General features: G+C 35.0%; 1 protein-coding gene across 1 annotated transcript in view; it reads left to right on the plus strand.

Annotated features, from left to right (window-relative positions):
• CFAP54 (cilia and flagella associated protein 54) overlaps nucleotides 1-17,321 on the plus strand; it is a 176,825-nt gene that overhangs the window by 107,856 nt on the left and 51,648 nt on the right. The window contains exons 37-43 of the mRNA XM_072399011.1: nucleotides 1,315-1,542; nucleotides 4,074-4,297; nucleotides 5,666-5,795; nucleotides 6,999-7,107; nucleotides 10,520-10,672; nucleotides 11,986-12,186; nucleotides 13,384-13,471. Coding sequence (XP_072255112.1) covers nucleotides 1,315-1,542; nucleotides 4,074-4,297; nucleotides 5,666-5,795; nucleotides 6,999-7,107; nucleotides 10,520-10,672; nucleotides 11,986-12,186; nucleotides 13,384-13,471 — 1,133 coding nt within the window. The remainder of the gene's footprint in view (nucleotides 1-1,314; nucleotides 1,543-4,073; nucleotides 4,298-5,665; nucleotides 5,796-6,998; nucleotides 7,108-10,519; nucleotides 10,673-11,985; nucleotides 12,187-13,383; nucleotides 13,472-17,321) is intronic.

Raw genomic sequence — 17,321 nt, forward strand, 5'->3', positions numbered from 1 at the left:
CAGCTGTGTCAAGTCATGCAAACCACCCCTCCCCCTTCCAAGCCTCCGTTCTGCACACAGGGAACAGGAAAGCCCCGCTCGTATCTAGGAGTCGTCCATGTCAAATGTCCTTAACCCTGGGACTACCTGTATCAGGACATACAATAAGTTAAAGAGGAACTAAACTCAAAAACTAGTCTTTCAATTATTAATCTATTCTCACTTACTTGCACTAAAATGTCAATCTTCCTGGTGGCATTGGCTGGATCAGCTTCTATCCATGAAAAATATAATGATTTATGAAGTGTTTAGAAGTGGCCAGATTGTGACTGGCAAGTTTACGTTTTCTTCTTCTCCGGACCTTCTTCCCCAGCCACTCCCCCTCCCTCCCCCCTCACTGCAGGGAGAGCTCACAAACTGAAAAGAAGCAGGAAGCAGCTGCAGACGGAGCAGTTGCACTCGAGTGACATGAGAGTCCCAGGAGGAAAGAAAAAATAATCTGCATAATTAAGGCAATGGGAGTGGATTAGAAACACTCCCACCAAGGATGGCATTTTCCAGATTGCAGTTCACTGCCTAGGCGATGGAGATACCTGGGGGTGTGGCCTTTAAAGTTTAAAGGTCAAAGCAAGCTGAAAAAAAAAGTATTAAGATGATTATAAATTTGGCTTATGTTATCTATAAGCCAAAGTTGATTTTGGGAGTATAGGTACGCTTTAAGCGAATTGGAGATTCTCAAATTCTTTATCAAGTCAGCCTCTTCATCTCAATAGTTAGACTATGTCAAGGCAAGAAAAGCTTGTGCATGTTTTATAACTACAAGTACAGAAACATGATAATGTGCCAGAAACATAAAAACATAACTCTTAATTCCTAAGTAAATTTGGCAGCACTGCCCACTTAATTTTTCATTATGAGTTATAAAGAGCACTGACCTCTCTTTATATTCTTCCCCTCTCCAACTTCATAAGTGCTTATTGTGCACCAGTATTAAACACACAGATTTCTGGAAAAATCAGTAAGTATTTTATGCACTTGTTAAAAAGGTATATTTCAACACTTTCATTACTACAAATGATGGTCCAAATGGGAGACAATTAAATAGGTTAATTGTTAAGCTTAACATATGCAGTGTACAAAGAGAGAGAATAATGCACATTGTCAAAGAAAGATTCCTATAATGGCGACCCAACAAATATTAATGACATTTAACAAGCTTGTAAAATATGCAAGCCAACAAAAAGACTTTAAGTTAGAGTTTAAGTTCAAATTCACAGAAAAGAAGTCTAGTATATTGTGAACAGAGTTTTAAAGCTTTATCTTTCAAATTTTTAGGTTCTTGCACATCGAGGAGGACACTGGACATTACTCCAAAATGTTTGCCGTGTACTTTGGAACCTTGTACTTGAACTGCAGGTGACTGCTAAAGAATTTGATGCCACTGTAGGATTTTTTCCTATCACAAGAGACCTCCTGAACAGAGAAATTTGGGAGCCCTTGTACTATGCAGCAGACTTAGTCCTTGACATGGTAGTTGTTCTACAAAATACTGGCTCTTTAAAGGTATATAGTCTGTGTGTGATATATAATTGTATCCTGCTTATCTTTCTAGCACATACCAAAAATTGGAATAACGCATTTTTTATAACAATCTTTGTTAATCTTTACTTCATTTGTTATTTCTTGGAGATTAATTGATGGGAACAATGACCTGCCATCATAGCCCACTAACTTCAGTCCTGACAATCAAAGCAAGCATGATGATTATGAACTGACCACCATTAAGTAATTTTTTATCTTGTGTTAGGCAAATTACACCTTCCTGTTATGCAATGGCTTTTGCTCATTAAGCTGTAAAAAAAACATCAGCTTCATGGGGTTGATTTTGAAATATACGTTTTACACAGTAAATGTGAATGTGTCCCCAAAGAAGATATGTTTGTATAGTAAATATTTGGCACTCCCAAGAGAAATGAAGTTCTGTCCCAGACAGCTGAAGATAAAACGTTACATTTACTACAGTCAATTAAAAATGTCCATATAGCAGAGAGAATCAGAGAGGAATAAAGCTGCTGGCAAACACTAGTTTCATGCTACACATGATTCATTAGTGTCTTGAACAAATTCTGGTACAAGGCCAATACACATTACTCTTTCCCAGTAACATTTTACACTTGCTTACTGATTCTTTATTTTTAGACACAATAAAATGTGATCTTAGCTAGTGTTTGTCTCAGCTTCCCTTCACTGCATGTTTTATGAAGGGTGGACTGTAAACAGCATTTATTAAATGTATGCTTAGGAATAGAAATCACCTTAGGTATGTCTTTAAGACACAAAAATCCACATATGTTCCTTGCTGAAGAAAATACAAACTATTTAGGCATAGAAGAACCAGGGAACTTAAAACAAAGAAATGAAAAGATAAAGAAATAACAGTCATACATACCACCAAAGCTTTTGTAAAATATCTATAGAAGTATATGGAAAAAGTCTTTTTTGTTACAATAAAATCTATGTGAATATTTAGAGCCAGTAAGTGTCTTGCAATGCAAAGATACTGACAAAAGACCTGACCTGACAAAAATATAACTCTTCTTCAATCAATAGTAAATTATTTATTAATTGAGGTAAATTTTAGGTTGTTATATTTTAAATCCCACCTTGCAGAAACAGATTAGTGTGCTGTTATTCACCTAATTTTCTTTACTATTCAAATAGTAATGTTAGCCCAGTGTCAGATGCTACGTCTCACATGGAGAGTGACCCTTCTCTTGCATGAAGTCACTGCTTATTACTAACACTAATATGGCTATTGGCTGTAGAGGAAAGTAAAATGTCAAATAAGCTAAAGTATTTAAACTTCTTTAGCTTTGTAACATATTTCAAGTTTGCCTAACAGCATATGGAAGAAGGATTGCTGGTCAGATGAAACTACTATTGAACTTTATGACCATCATGGTAAATGCCACATGTGGTGCAAATCCAACACTTTCCATCACCCAAGAACACCATTCCTGCAGTAAAGGATAGTGTTGGTAGCATTGTGCACTTGATATGTTTTTCATTGGCAAAAACACTGGCGAGATTTGAAGAAAAGATGTATAGCACTAAATACAGGGCAAACCTTTTTCAGTCTTTTAGAGATTTGAGCCAAACAGATTTGAGGACAAACACTATGAGGTAAGAATACATTTTCAAGACACTGTATATACATTTGGTAGTGTAGAAAGATTAAAAAATTATTGTGAATGATTTATATAAATGCTTGAAGTATATTCCTTGGTTCTCCATCTTTCTAAGAATATTAATGTTGTAAAGCTGAAAAACAACAATTGTAAATAAACATGCTTCAGAACTGAACATTTTGAATGCTTAAAAATCCCCTTACTTTTTATGCCCTACCCACTGCCAGTAAAACAGTTCCCACCCCTCCTGATCAGAGCCTTGTCTGCTATCCTGTACTAAAATCTACACCCTAGTTCAGTTGGTGGGAGCGTTGTCCATTTCTGCTTATAGAGTACACCATGAGACTGAATTTCCTGTGCCATATTAAAGGAGTCACTCTCAGTATATGTTATATATGCATCCAATATGCCCTGCGGAACCGTTTCCTTTTTACTGTGGATATTTGTCTACAGTGATGTGCAACAAATGACTGAATGTTCTCAGACGTGCCAGGTTTATGTATGAAAATATGAAGTACACATAAATCGACCATTTTTTAGTCTGCACAAATTGTATATATAACTGCTTAAAGTGCCTGCAGTTTTCCTTTCATATTAAGGTAATTTAAACATTTCCTGGTAAAGGTACATGAGAACATTAAAAGTGATAAGCGACTGTTTTTTTTGTATTTTTTTTTTCTTTTGACTTCTGTTATTTTGGCTGAAAAAGTAAAGGTGAACTTGCTTTTTTTAATGAGAATAGTTTCTCTGGTTGAATTATACAAAGGAAAATGTTATATTTTTCCTTAATGATTCAGAAGTCAGGGATATATATTATTGCAGCTACTACTGTGATTTTTGCTGCTATAATTAGAAATATAATTTTCTTGTCAAAATGATTGTTTTATGTACACTTTTCATTCCTAGGTTGTTGAAGAGAATGAAAATTTCAGTGTCCCCAGCTGCATGGGTAGCATTGCAAATGAAGAAGGTGGATCGAATCTTTCTTTTGAATACCCCTTTGATGATGTCACAGTGATAGACATGCGCTGGACATGTGATTTAGTTCTAAAATCTTTAGAAGTTTTATACCACATGAAGAAATGGGAAACATTGGCTCATATAGCAATCCAGTTTAATATACTGACCCAGTAAGTCTTTTTGCATCTGAAAAAAACAAAACTATTTGAAAATGGTAATTTATCGAATTAACATAAATATTGAAGTGTTAATAAAGTTCAGTAAAAATAAATGAAAAAAATAGTGATTAGTAAAATAAATATTTTATATATTCAATCCAATCAAAGGGTCGGGCTCTTGTTACTTTTTTGCTGTTCCCTTTTTTTAGTTGTGCTAAAAGAAGCCCTTTCTTTAAGAAACTCCAGTGAGTTAAAGAAATGACTAATTATTTTCCAGACTCAGAGGTTTCTTTCTACAAATATTACACAATTTACAAAACATTACACAAAGATGCAAATCCTTTTTTAGATATGTACCTGTCATTTCCAATCTCATTGAAATATAGAATCATATCCAGGTATTTATGGTTTATGATTTGTAAATCTTTAAAGGAGAAGTAGCAAACTGCTCTGCAGTTATTTCTGTTGGGTAGAACCCTCAACCTGGGTTCTACAGAACCTTTCTTGTTTTTCTAGAAGTTTCCTGAGATACCTTGAGCAATGAACAATATCTTCCTCTTGGATAAATTACCATTGACACCATTAATCTTTCTAAATGTCTGTAAGATGGTATTTTTCTCATTGAACATCAATTTATTTGGCATGCATTCCTCAGACCACCAATGTGAAAAAACGTTGCTGTTTTCGATGCTCATTATTATTTTTTTTAACCTCCTAGATTATAAACTCCTTTGGGCAGGGTCCCCTCCTTTTGTGGTATTGTTTATATCTGCCTGAAATGTTCAATCTCTTTTTAATGTATAGTGCTGCATAATATGTTGGAGCTTTATAAATAGAGTTTGGTTTATTCCTATATCTCAGTGTACTGTTCATACCAGTATACCCTGATCTGAAGTTATAGTTATTATTAGCTGGTGTTCCCTTGGACCTAAATGTCATTTCACTATGTTAAAAAGCCTGTTCTAACACTTTTTTCACAGAAAACTCTTTGACTTGTATATTGGTTGCCTTTATCCGAGTTATGTTGTGGCAATTTTTTCAGATGACACCAAACAAAAAGTGGTAAAAAATGCTTTTCTTACCTTTTTGGAAAGAACAACAGTTTATAACTCTTCCCATGTGCCCTACCATTTTATTTATCTTGACAATTTTTGCAGCATATCTAATCAGGGTGCATCTTATTATCTGCTTATTTATTCATTTTCATAATTGTTTAGAATAAATGTATGTAGTGTTTATGCGTTCTGTGAAAATGTAACATATTAAACTAATTTTCAGGAATATGAATCCTTTACATTGTATCCTGAAACCCTATACATCCTCTGTATAATTATCCTATGATATATGTAAAGTTTATTCCGATCTTTCTCTGTCCAACAGTGAAAGATTTACAGAACAAGTAACCCCGCTGCTGGTTCATGCTCAGAGAATGGTGACTGGCATGAACAGTCAACTGAAAGAGCCGCATGATTCTGCTATCCACATACAATTAGGAAACAGTGATGACAAGGTTAGTCTCTGAACTTTGATCTGGTACATGGTCAAAAATGGTTTAATCCAAATAAAAGTTTTTTTTGCCACCTTAAAGCTAAAAAAGGAAATGATTTCCCACCCAGGGGCAGACATATGGAGGTGCATAGCATGCAGCTCAACGAGGGCCCCAGGCCTCCTCAGCCAACAGGGCCCTCCCCCATACCCCCCTGTAGACATCAGACTTGCAAGGGGTTGCTTCAATCAGTCGCACTGATTGAGGGACCCGGCAATGCAGCCGAAGACAGGAACACTTGTTCTCGTGCTTTGTGGTTCCTCTATGACACTCGAGCACAGCCACAAAAGCGGGACATCTGAATGGGTGGGATGAAGTCCAGATTTTCTGCTTGCGGTTGTTCTTCTGTGTCAGTTCATAGGTGGAGGGATGTGGAGGTAAATGTGGCTAGGAGAAGGACATTGGAATGGGCATGGGTGTGGACAGCAGGTGTCAACCCACGTCAGTTCGGCACGGGGGCCCCCTGTTGGCTATGTCTGCCACTGGTCCAATCATTTACTAGTATTATCTTAATTTATAACTCTGTGTTCTACTTTGTTTAAAAATGTCTAAACATACCTTCAAACAATATGGGTATGTTCCACTCTAGCAACAGTTTGGAGGTTTTACAGACATTTGGGGATGAGTATTCCTCCAGCTTTGTGTTTATAGTTAAATAACACATTTATCAGTAATATTTGTGTGCCCTGTTGTGCAAATTCAAAGACAGGCTCAGTGTATGGTTATTTTATGTCTAACATTCATTTTGTATTTTGTTCATACAGCTGGTGTATCTTTATAATGCTTTCAATATTCTGTATTCTTATATTGTTTTATCATTGTAATCATTCTAATTAAACTCATTTACTGCAGGCAAAGCTGTGTCATGAAATAAAACTTTAGAGTTTTTGATAGGCATAATGATACCAATACCGTTTATTACAGCTTAACATAAAAAAATAGTACATAACATATTTATTTTGAAAGATCTTCTGGTGAAACATTAAATGCAGTTATGATATTTCAGCTAAAGGACAAGATAAACATCAGCCTGCCTCCTCCACACTGAATTAGCTGTAAAGTCACATTGCTATTATGCTGTTTCAAGAATATGCACACTATCAATTGAATAAAAAGATTTGTTAACAAAAGCTTTCAGCTGTATTTTTTTCTCTGTTGATTTTTTAGATGCATTGCAGGAATTATATAGGAAAACAGCTTCATGTTGGCACAGCGTGTAATAAAGTGAGGAATCCTGGAGCCGATATTGATCGGAAGGGGCACATTGTTCATTCAGGTCAGAGCTATATTACATCTGTTAAGTTGACATACATTTGTATCCTAAGCAAATAAACAACCACAATGTACTTTATCTCCATCATCCCTAATGCATGCAGAAACACACTATTCTACTTTTTTATCTCTCACACAGGACTTTGCCTGTTAATGTCTTTTTGTTAAACTTTTTGTAGAAACTGTTGTAACACGCACCAAACATATTTGTTGCGTGAAACTTTAGATAAAAGACATCTTGTAATGCTGATATGGGAGGAGATACCATCTTTCATAATCTCAAACATTTATTCTTTTTAACTTGTTTGTTACTGTGCAAACAAAATTTGTGAATGCTTTGTGACAAAATGATGATATACAACCAGTTGTGTTTCACTAGCTACAAGCCAATTGTTTTTGAAGTTCATGCCCAAAGAAGGGAATATTGCTGAAAGGAATAACTATATAAGCATAGAAAAATTATGAAACTGTCCAAAATAATAGATCTTTATATATATTTTAAATTTTTTAAATGCATACATTTAAAATAGTGGACAATTCTTCCTCTGCTCACTCTATAAATTTACTATCATGCTATTTCTAGTAGGCATTTTATAAATTTGTGGAGAGGTTAGTTGTGTTACACAGTTGACAGTAACACCGCTGAGCATACACAAGTGATGAGAGGCATTTAGATTAGCTATGTAAAAAATAAATGATTTTATAGTTTATAAATATACCCTTTTAATGTATACATTTTTTTTACTCAATGTAGTAGATACAGACTTAATTTGCTGTTCTAAAGTATTTTTTTTTTATCATATTGCTGTTGTGAAGAATTGGATCACTTTGAAATGCACTCTACAAATTCTGGTACTAATTTTCACAGCAGATACAAACGTAGATGATAACCACATACCAGAGGTTTACGCTGTCCAGTCTGCCCACAGCTAGCATCTATAAATGAGATGTGTCCAAAAGTATTTAAAAACCAGCAGATACATGGCAGCTTTAAGGGCATGCACCACATGTCATACTAAGTTGAAAGTACTGGCAAAAAAGAAAACATTGCACATGAGGGACTGTGTTCAGGGCCACGTCACACTAGTAATTCTACCAACTTGCAATAAATACCTTGCTCCTGGATCACTAATTCCTCACTATAGCCAAACCAGTAAAGTGTCACACCATTGCAGGTGACTGGCTTGTGGGCTAGATATAATATTTCAGCAAGACTTTTATGTAATATTTCAGCTAACATGGGAGTTTCATTGTAGGAGCTGACAATTTGGTCCTAAAACTTGATGTCGTCCACAGCTGTATTTAGATTTTGAAAGTTGCTGGGGAAGGTGCTTGTGGGAAGGTGCCAAAACATGTTCGGTGAACACGTCTGATTTTTAGCATTTTCATTTTTTTTTAACAAGTTTCGGCAAAACGTTTTTGTAATAGAAATTAAATGATACTTTAAAATAACCTAAAAAAAATCATTGGGATATATTATTGTATCAGTAGTATATAAGTGCTTAAAAAAACATTCTGCAGATGTGTTTTGGTCAGCGTTGATACAGAACACTTGTAGAAGAGCACTGTAATCATAAATTGTTATTATGGATGGTGTTGCAGTCTCTTTTGCTAAGCATCTGTTTCTGATACAAATCATTATCATTTGAGTTTACAACACTAAAAAAATGAAAATGTAATTTTAAATTACTTTTAAATAAAATATATTTGATAATAACATAATTATACAATAAACAGCTGCAACTGTTAAGGCCATTTTATTTTTAAATAATATGCTGCTTTTCATAAATAAAAAAAAACAACCTGATGGAGATCTCAAAGCATTTTTGGTAACTGGTAACTGTTTGCAGGTGACCCAAAGATGTGTATTAGGATACAAGTATTGCAAGATGGGTTTCCTACAAGCTAACCTGGATGTTCTGGTTGATTGGGCTTAGAGCTACTTAAAAATTAGATTTAAAGTTCATGTTTAGCAAACCCCCTTTTATGTTATTTGGCTGGGGTAGGAAAGAGTTAACACCCATTTCAGTTGTTTTATTTATTTATTTTTTAAATCTCTGGTAACAGTAGATTTTCATTCACTTCCTGTGAAAGAAATGCAAACTGACATACAAGGAAATTAGAAATGGCACTCACTCAGAAAATAATTACCTAGCACAATTTCCAGCTAGGGAAAAAAAGAGACTACACAGTTTCAATAATTTGTGTTAAAAACAAAGTTAGCAGCAAATTAAGAGAAATCTAGAATTAACACAAAAACCAATGAAAAGCCAACAATGATTCTGACCTTTCTCTACCTACTGATAAGAAAGCTTTTGTATTGATACATGTCTTGTTGCAAAGCTTTCCCTTCTATTCCTGTCCTGATAACAACCTTGTCATCAGGAGAGTGTTTCTGATGTTAGAGTTTCCCCAGCAGCATGATCAGCTTTGGCAGCATACACAGAATAGGCTTGAATTCAGGGATAGCTAAAGTGTGTTTATTGTGTAAGAGAAAACATACAAGACACAACTAACAATAGTGAATATTGGCAACAAATTCACACTCGGGTTGATTTTTTAAAGCTCTTTAAGGCCGTAGAGAATATACCTTCATCAGTGAACCTGGTTGGTCCAACAAACCTCGAATGGATTTCATAATTTGCTATTTGTTAGCAAATGTTTTCGATCCTGGACCAGATCCATTCCAGGTTTGCTGGATCACCCAGCTTCACTGATGGAAGTGTTTTCTCTCCAGCCTTGGAGAGCTTTAATAAACCAGGCCCTCGCTTTCAAGTGACCAGCAAGTTTACAGACACAATGCTAAGATAATGTGAGATATGTGAAGTAAGAATACATGGGCCTTTTGATAACCAGGCACAGCTGATGCTTAGCTAGAAGTTGACTTACAGAAAGCTACCTGACTATTACCAGTGGAAATACATGCAAAACATGCTGAACCACAGTACTACCAGCAGGAAACATAGGGAGCTACAGGTTTCCTGACACCTGAATCGTACTATGGACAGCAAAACAGAAAAAAAAGTTTTGGATGAATTAGAAAATACTTCAAATCACTATTATTTAATATGTATACTGTGTCCTAGTTTTTTTAAGTTCTTGTCCTGAAGCCTAAAAACAAGAAACAGTATTGGGAAGTCCATCCATTTAGAACTATAAATTAAGATTATAGAATATAACTGTTTCTAATAGGATGAGTCGTTCTGTTTGTATTCACCCACAGTGATCATTTGGAGATCATTCAGGTTGTAAATGGTAAAGATGTATAAAGATGGCACATGTCCTTGTTCTAGTTGCTGCACAAACTACTTGCAAGCAAAACTGTATATTAATATTATAATGAATAACCCATGTAACCATATCAGTCATATTTTTGATAAAAGACTTTATAACGAATAATTTGTGTTTCATGGCAGATGGTAGACAACGTAAGACACCAACATGTGTACCACTGGACGTGATGGACACATTTGCTTGCTTTCGTGATAGTCTTCAGAAATCAAAGTATTCAAGCAGAGCACTTAAACACAGCAGAAAACTATTGATGTTATTTCTTGCTTACAGCCAAGGTAAAATGAGTCAAACCTTATTGTTATAACTGCAACACATTAATGGCAGCTCATAATCAAAAGTGTGAATTAAAGTACTATACAGTACTTTTAATGAGGATAGAGTAAATTTTTATTTACACCCTTTCTAAAAGTATTTTATGTAATTTGTTTGTAACCATTAATTTAATTCAACGGTGAACTTTTATCTCCAACACCTATCATGTCTGGATTTTGGAATGGACCATTCTAAACTCAGATAATTAAGGGTTGGTTAACACAGATAGTTTTCCAGCAGTTAAGATTTTGGCTTTGTAGTGTTTGATAGCTGGAATACTGCCTAAAAAGTGCCAAGTCCTCCTATTAGAATGAAAATGAACGATAGTGGTTTAAAAAGGCATTTATAATTGTCGTGTTTTAGGCGTATGTAAAAAAGAACCAGTTGATGCACAATTTTGAGATGCTTTGTGCAGTGTCTAGTGATAGTTGTCCTTTAAAACACTTCTATAGACTTGATTGGGAGTGCTCTTCAAATGCCTCTGAGATTAGGTTTTTAGGCTGTTGAAAGGCATATACAGTCTGCTAAGCTCATGTTTGGCTGTATCACTTTTGACTCCCAATTGAAATGGTTAAGTAGCAGAATATGTGCAGAATATGTCATTTTCACAGCTATGCTCAGGTTTTAGAAATCACTTATCAAATGTATTGTTCTTTTCACAGTAACAGAAAAATATTTTTTTTTTTGTCATAAATGTTTTTCAAGATCGAAAGCAATAACAGCCTTTATAAAACAAAAAAGCTTGAGGACTAGCAATTAGCAGTCCTGAAAGCAGCACTACAAAATGTATTCTTGCTGTGGGTTTAAACTGTATAGGGTAGAGCAGCACTATAAAGATATCATAGTGTTTCTCACTTATTTCTTGATGATGTGTTATAAATTCATTATACCAGAGTAGAAAACATCAGTAGTACAAGAATCTACTTTCCCAATAAGTTACCAGATCTAAAACCTTAAACTTGCCATATAGGGAGATGATGCCAGTTATTTGTGCCAGGGCATCATTGTCTGTACTTAGTGCCACATCAAAAATATGTTGCCTGCCAATTATTAAAAGTATTAACTTTGTTATGGGAATCTCACAAGCAAAAGTTATCAAGTGTGAATGTGCCTATACAATTATTATTGCACAGGCATAGTTATAAGCTATTTGTGCCAAAATTTGCTGAAGATCATTCTTTAGTGTAGTTTTCAAAAACACATTTTTTAAATTTTAAATAATTTGTACATCTTTTGAAAAGGTTTGAAATTTGTCATTATCACATTTCCTTTGTAGACTTTAATATCCAAGAAAGGTTTAGCAGTATGCACACGTTCTGTGGAAAAGTGGGTTTCTCTGCAGGAGCATTTCAGGCTCACCAGCCTCTCCCTCCAGATCTTTCAGAAGAAGAATTTCTTTCTGCATGTTCTATTGAAAACAAGCCAATTCCTTCCTCACAACTTTCAGTTGTTATAGCTTCTTATGACAAGACTATTGGTAAGACATTTATTCTTTGACTGATAATAATTCACACTGCTAGATCAATTAATCTGTGGGTTGGGGATTAATGTCTTCTAGATCCGATAAGTAATGCAAAGCCGGACAGTGACAGGAAAATAGTTCAAAATATATCAAGTTAGTTTAGTCTTCTGGTTGAAAAGTAGGGGAAGGTAAAGATCTGTGGGAAAGATTAGTATGCATATGGGATTTTTATAGTGTTACCATTCTTTAAAATCGCTTTTGCTGTCATTGCAAAACAATTCAGCTTCCCAACAAGAGCTAAATATTGTAAGCGCAGAGACTGCTCCCTGTCGTAGCATGCCATGCACTTGCCAATACATCATTTATCTTTTGCTGACATATTCATTTATTTGCAAATTTTTTTCCACACAAACAAATTATAGTTTAACCTAATAAGTAAAGGTCCTATGTAAAAAGCAGCCCATTCTAGCCAATGAAACCAATGAAAGCTGTGCCTTGTATTTTGTGGCCGAGGTAGTTCAAACTTAAGTGGTATCCTTTTTATTTTCTTTGCAATTGGTCTTTATTTTTACATATTTATATAATTTATATTTATATCAAAATACAAAGTTTAAAGTTCAAAGTTTGAAACATTACCCAAGCCATGCATATCAAAGTATTTACATAAACACGCAATAAAATCACTTTTAAAAACAAATCCTCATCCACCTTTGTAGCTGTAAGCATTTTATTAAATTTCACAGTAAAGGCACCAACATCTCAGGTTCATTCTTCTTTATTTTCTACGGACATCAAAATTTGTTCAGCCTTCTAGCCATCAGAGAATGTTGCTGCGAATCAGGTTCTTTGCTTTGAAAATAGACCCCCTGGTGTTTTTTCAAGCTGTAAGAAATGAACCAAACCTGACGTTAAAGTTCTTGTTGTGATATTTGAGGATTTGTGGCAATAAATGAATTCACAGCACATGCAACTAGAGAGGTCAATAATCTCACATGCACCTTGAAGTGATTCCCAACATATTCCATTACAATAGTAATAATGATTACAACTTATTTTTTTGGTGCTGGAACTGTATATAAAGTGCTGGTATTCTACATATCAAATGAAGGGTTCAGTCATTTTTATTTTTTAATTACTCAAAGTAAATGTTAATTTTTTTGATATAATTATATTTACATTGTGTTCATAATTGTATTAAATTTTCACAAACAGAAATTCTTCACTCAGATAGACAACAGAGCCTTAAAGCTCAAGCCCTCCATGAACTTGGCAATTTGTATATGTATGCAGGAAATAAAAGGTAATATTTGCTGAACTTTCTGTTTATAGCTATAGTAGCAGAGCATTATGTGTTTTTGTGAGTAGGTATTTTATGTTAGATACAATATATATTGTCTATGTACAATTTAAATGTAAAAATGAAACTATATATGCATTTCTAGAAAAAATGTTATTTTATAAACTATTTTTAATGAACTTTTAACATTTTACTCTGTTTAAAGTACTAAATAAATATTTTGTGAATAAGTACAAGAACAGGTACAATGGAAAAGCAACAGGGGTAACAGAGGTAGTAGCTAGTAGCAGCCCTCTGTCCCTTCAGATCATAGCCATGATCATGACTTAGATGTATTCCCATCATCATTAGACAGAGAGAGTAAGCAATGCTGATCACAGACCTGTAGCTGTGACACAGTAGTGGGTATGCCAGAATGTTACAAATGTCAGTGATATATTAAATAGTATGCAGCGATCTTAGCCCCTTCCTCAACATGGGAGTTTTCTGCACTGGCCAGGGGGAGCTATGGAAACAATAAGAAAGATATTCTACAGGTTTTGCTTGGAGACACCCTGACTTTTTTGTATACTTTTTAAACTACAGTTGAGCTGTAGTTTAAAAAGTATACATAAAGGAGACCCTGTTAGCTTGATATCTTACCCTTCTGTTCAGCAGAGAGTCTTCTGCACAAGCCTGGGGATGCTATCGAAACAAAAATAAGTAGGATAATAAACAGGTTTTGTTTGGAGGCACACTGACTTTTGTATAATTTTTAAACTATGATTTTAGCAACTCACAAATTAACAAAACCAAAAAGGTAAGAAATAAAAGAGACCCTGTTAGCTTCATATAAAAATAAATAGCTAGTTCCCTGCTTAAGAAGTCCTTTAAATACTTGCTTGTCCTGCTGCTGATGCTGTTCTCTGTATTTACTGCATGACATGTTTTCTGTACAGTAGTGATATATAGGGGCTGCCAGTATCCACAGAGCACAGCAGGGGATTTGGCATCCAAAAGACCTGATAATATGCTGTTTGCTGAAGAGTGATTAGCCAATGGCATCTCAAAAATATGGTGAGGACAGTGTTGGACAAAATCTCAGTTATAAAAAAGTTATTGGGCCACTTTCCAGCCCCCCCACATCCCTTCTATAAAATGCCCATCCTGGCTCTGTAAAATGTAAAGAATTTGGCTGCGGCTGTGCCACTAAAAGGGCTAAAGCAAAGCAGTCTTTTGCCCATTTGGGGTACTTCAACTTTATATACTTTCCCTTTCTCGCTGCTGTTTTTGTCATCAAAGAAAATTTACTATACGTCTGGGTATGAAGGGGCCTTTGTCTCTGTGATAGGCATATCAGTTCTGTTACATGAAAATCCATTGCTTTGTGTAAGCCACAGCTTTTGTGATATCAGTGACAGAAGGATTGGGGTATATATCTGGTGGAGGTCTATATGTATAAGTCGCAAGCTCCGCCTGTTTGCCAACCCTGAGGATAATCAATAGGAAAACAGAAAAAGAGGGGTTTTTGTAGCAAAAATGGATTATATAAGTGATTACTTCTCATATTACATATCACAATTATTGTGCAATACAATATTCAGTTTTACAATGACTGGAGATCCAGATCATTGCTGTATAGGCCGTTCAGGGGCACTGGACAGTGAACTTCTGGCAGGAATATATAACATATGCACAGTGGTGACGTTATGTTTAGCGGGAATAAACACAGTACTTTGAAGTATCTAGGTTCACAGTAAATGCATAATGTCAGTATACCGGCAATTGGTCCAAAAAAACAAATATTCATGGAATTATTATATATATATATATATAAATATATATATATATATAAATATATATATATATATATATATCATATCATATACATATTATGCAATTATGTGGTGGTACATAAAATATAGTAGCCATACATATCAAATAATATATTCAAGTACATTGAGTACAGTTACTGGCAAAGAAAACAATATGAAGAAAGGGAGGAAAGAAAACTTACATATTCCTTGAAGATAAAGCATATGTGTGTGACACGCCTAGGGAAAAAAGGCCCGGACAATTTTTAGATGTTGAGATAGCCCCTCCGAGGGGGAGGATAATCCCCTAGGGTAAGTACCCAAAGGAGGAACCTATATTGAGGTAAGTATGTATATTAATTATATTCTGCAAAATGGTAGGGGAAAACATACTAAGTATGAATTAAAAGGGGGGAAACAGCAGGTAAAAAGTATTGTTGGATACTTAAACATAATATAGGTTGCTGGGTTGTCTATACTCAGTAAATTTGTAGGCAGAATAGAAAGAAAACATAATGGGATGCACGGTAATCTAGACCCAATAGGTGTTCAGATAAAGTTATAACTAAAGTCACCAACAAACAATCTTTTTTGGTTGTAGGTTGAATTAATTATGTTAAAGCGCCGCTTGGGACCAATTTGTTACTGTTTGGACCACAAGAAAAGACTGTGACCAATTTTTAAAAAGGATTTCCTTGTTTTTATTTGTTATTGTTTATTGAATTTACTATACAACTTTATTTTTTGTGCCTAGAAAGATCGTTCTTTCTCTTTTCCTTCTTATCTTTCACTTGGTCATTAAAGAGTTACAGGGGCTGCAGAAAGAGCTCACCCCCTAAGATCACCCACAACCTCAGCTGTGTTTTGCAAAAGATTTCCTCTACAAGTCATGCAAACTGCCCGCTCCATGCCTCCGTATGTCGGATGACCTTAACCGGGGGACTACCTGTAGTTCAACAACATGTTAAAAATAAAAAGCCTATTATACATAGTATCATCTTGAAATGCCTCACAATGGGTTAACTTTCTTGTCAGTTTTCCCTTAGTATATCTGTTTATCTTCTTACATTAGAGTGTGAAGAATGACATTCCTTGGAATGTACCATATTTATTAAAGCAATTTAGTTATCAAGCTGACAGATAAAAGCTATAATCCATTACAGCTTTACATTACATTGAAAATAATTTATATAATCACATGCTGTAAATGTTTGTTAAACAAAATTGTGTTTAAAGTGTGAGGGCAGCAGAAGTACAGCTACCTATTCTTGTGATGGACTATAAATGGTATAATGGATTGTAGTCACAGCATTTCTTTCTTTGATGAAAAGATTCCTTCTCTAATTTTAAAATCTAACATGGAACATTTTAGGATCCACTGTTTGACTAGCCAAGACCCTTTTTAAATTACCCATACATAGACAAATCACTCTCATTTGCAATCCCTTTGATGTTTTAAAAATGAGGGCTGTCTTTCTAAAATTGAGACACATGGTATTTATGTGACAGCCCCATTTACTGCTATATATATATATATAATGTTATTATTGACCTTAATTTATAAAGTACCAACATATTATTAATATGCAACACTGTATGTTAAAAAGGGTTTACAAATGACAGACTAATACAAACAAGATTATACACAGGAGGAGGAGAGGACCCTGTCCAAAGGAGTTTAGAGTCTATGAAGTGGGGGAAAGCAATGAAATTATGTTAATCTATCTGCTACATGTGTCACTGGTATTCTAATGTGGCATTAAGGCTTTGCAAACAGCTTTTTACAACAGAGGTTACTGGAGATTGAAAGACCAAAACAGCCCTATCCCATAAAGGAAATTTATAGTAAGAGAACGAACCTTCATTGCCGACCCTCTCATAAAGATACTTGTTGCCTGGATTTTTTTAATGCCTGTTTTTTTATCTGCGTTCATGTCCCAGGCCAGTGCCGTCAATTGGTGTTGCTTTAAGAACTATGCAGGCACCAGCAAACAGAAGTACAATCATCCACATCTTAAGGAACTCCTGGCAACCTCTGATGAAACCCTGGGGCTTCATGC

The sequence above is a fragment of the Pyxicephalus adspersus genome, chromosome 2, assembly GCF_032062135.1.
Source record: "Pyxicephalus adspersus chromosome 2, UCB_Pads_2.0, whole genome shotgun sequence".
Classification (NCBI taxonomy): domain Eukaryota; kingdom Metazoa; phylum Chordata; class Amphibia; order Anura; family Pyxicephalidae; genus Pyxicephalus; species Pyxicephalus adspersus.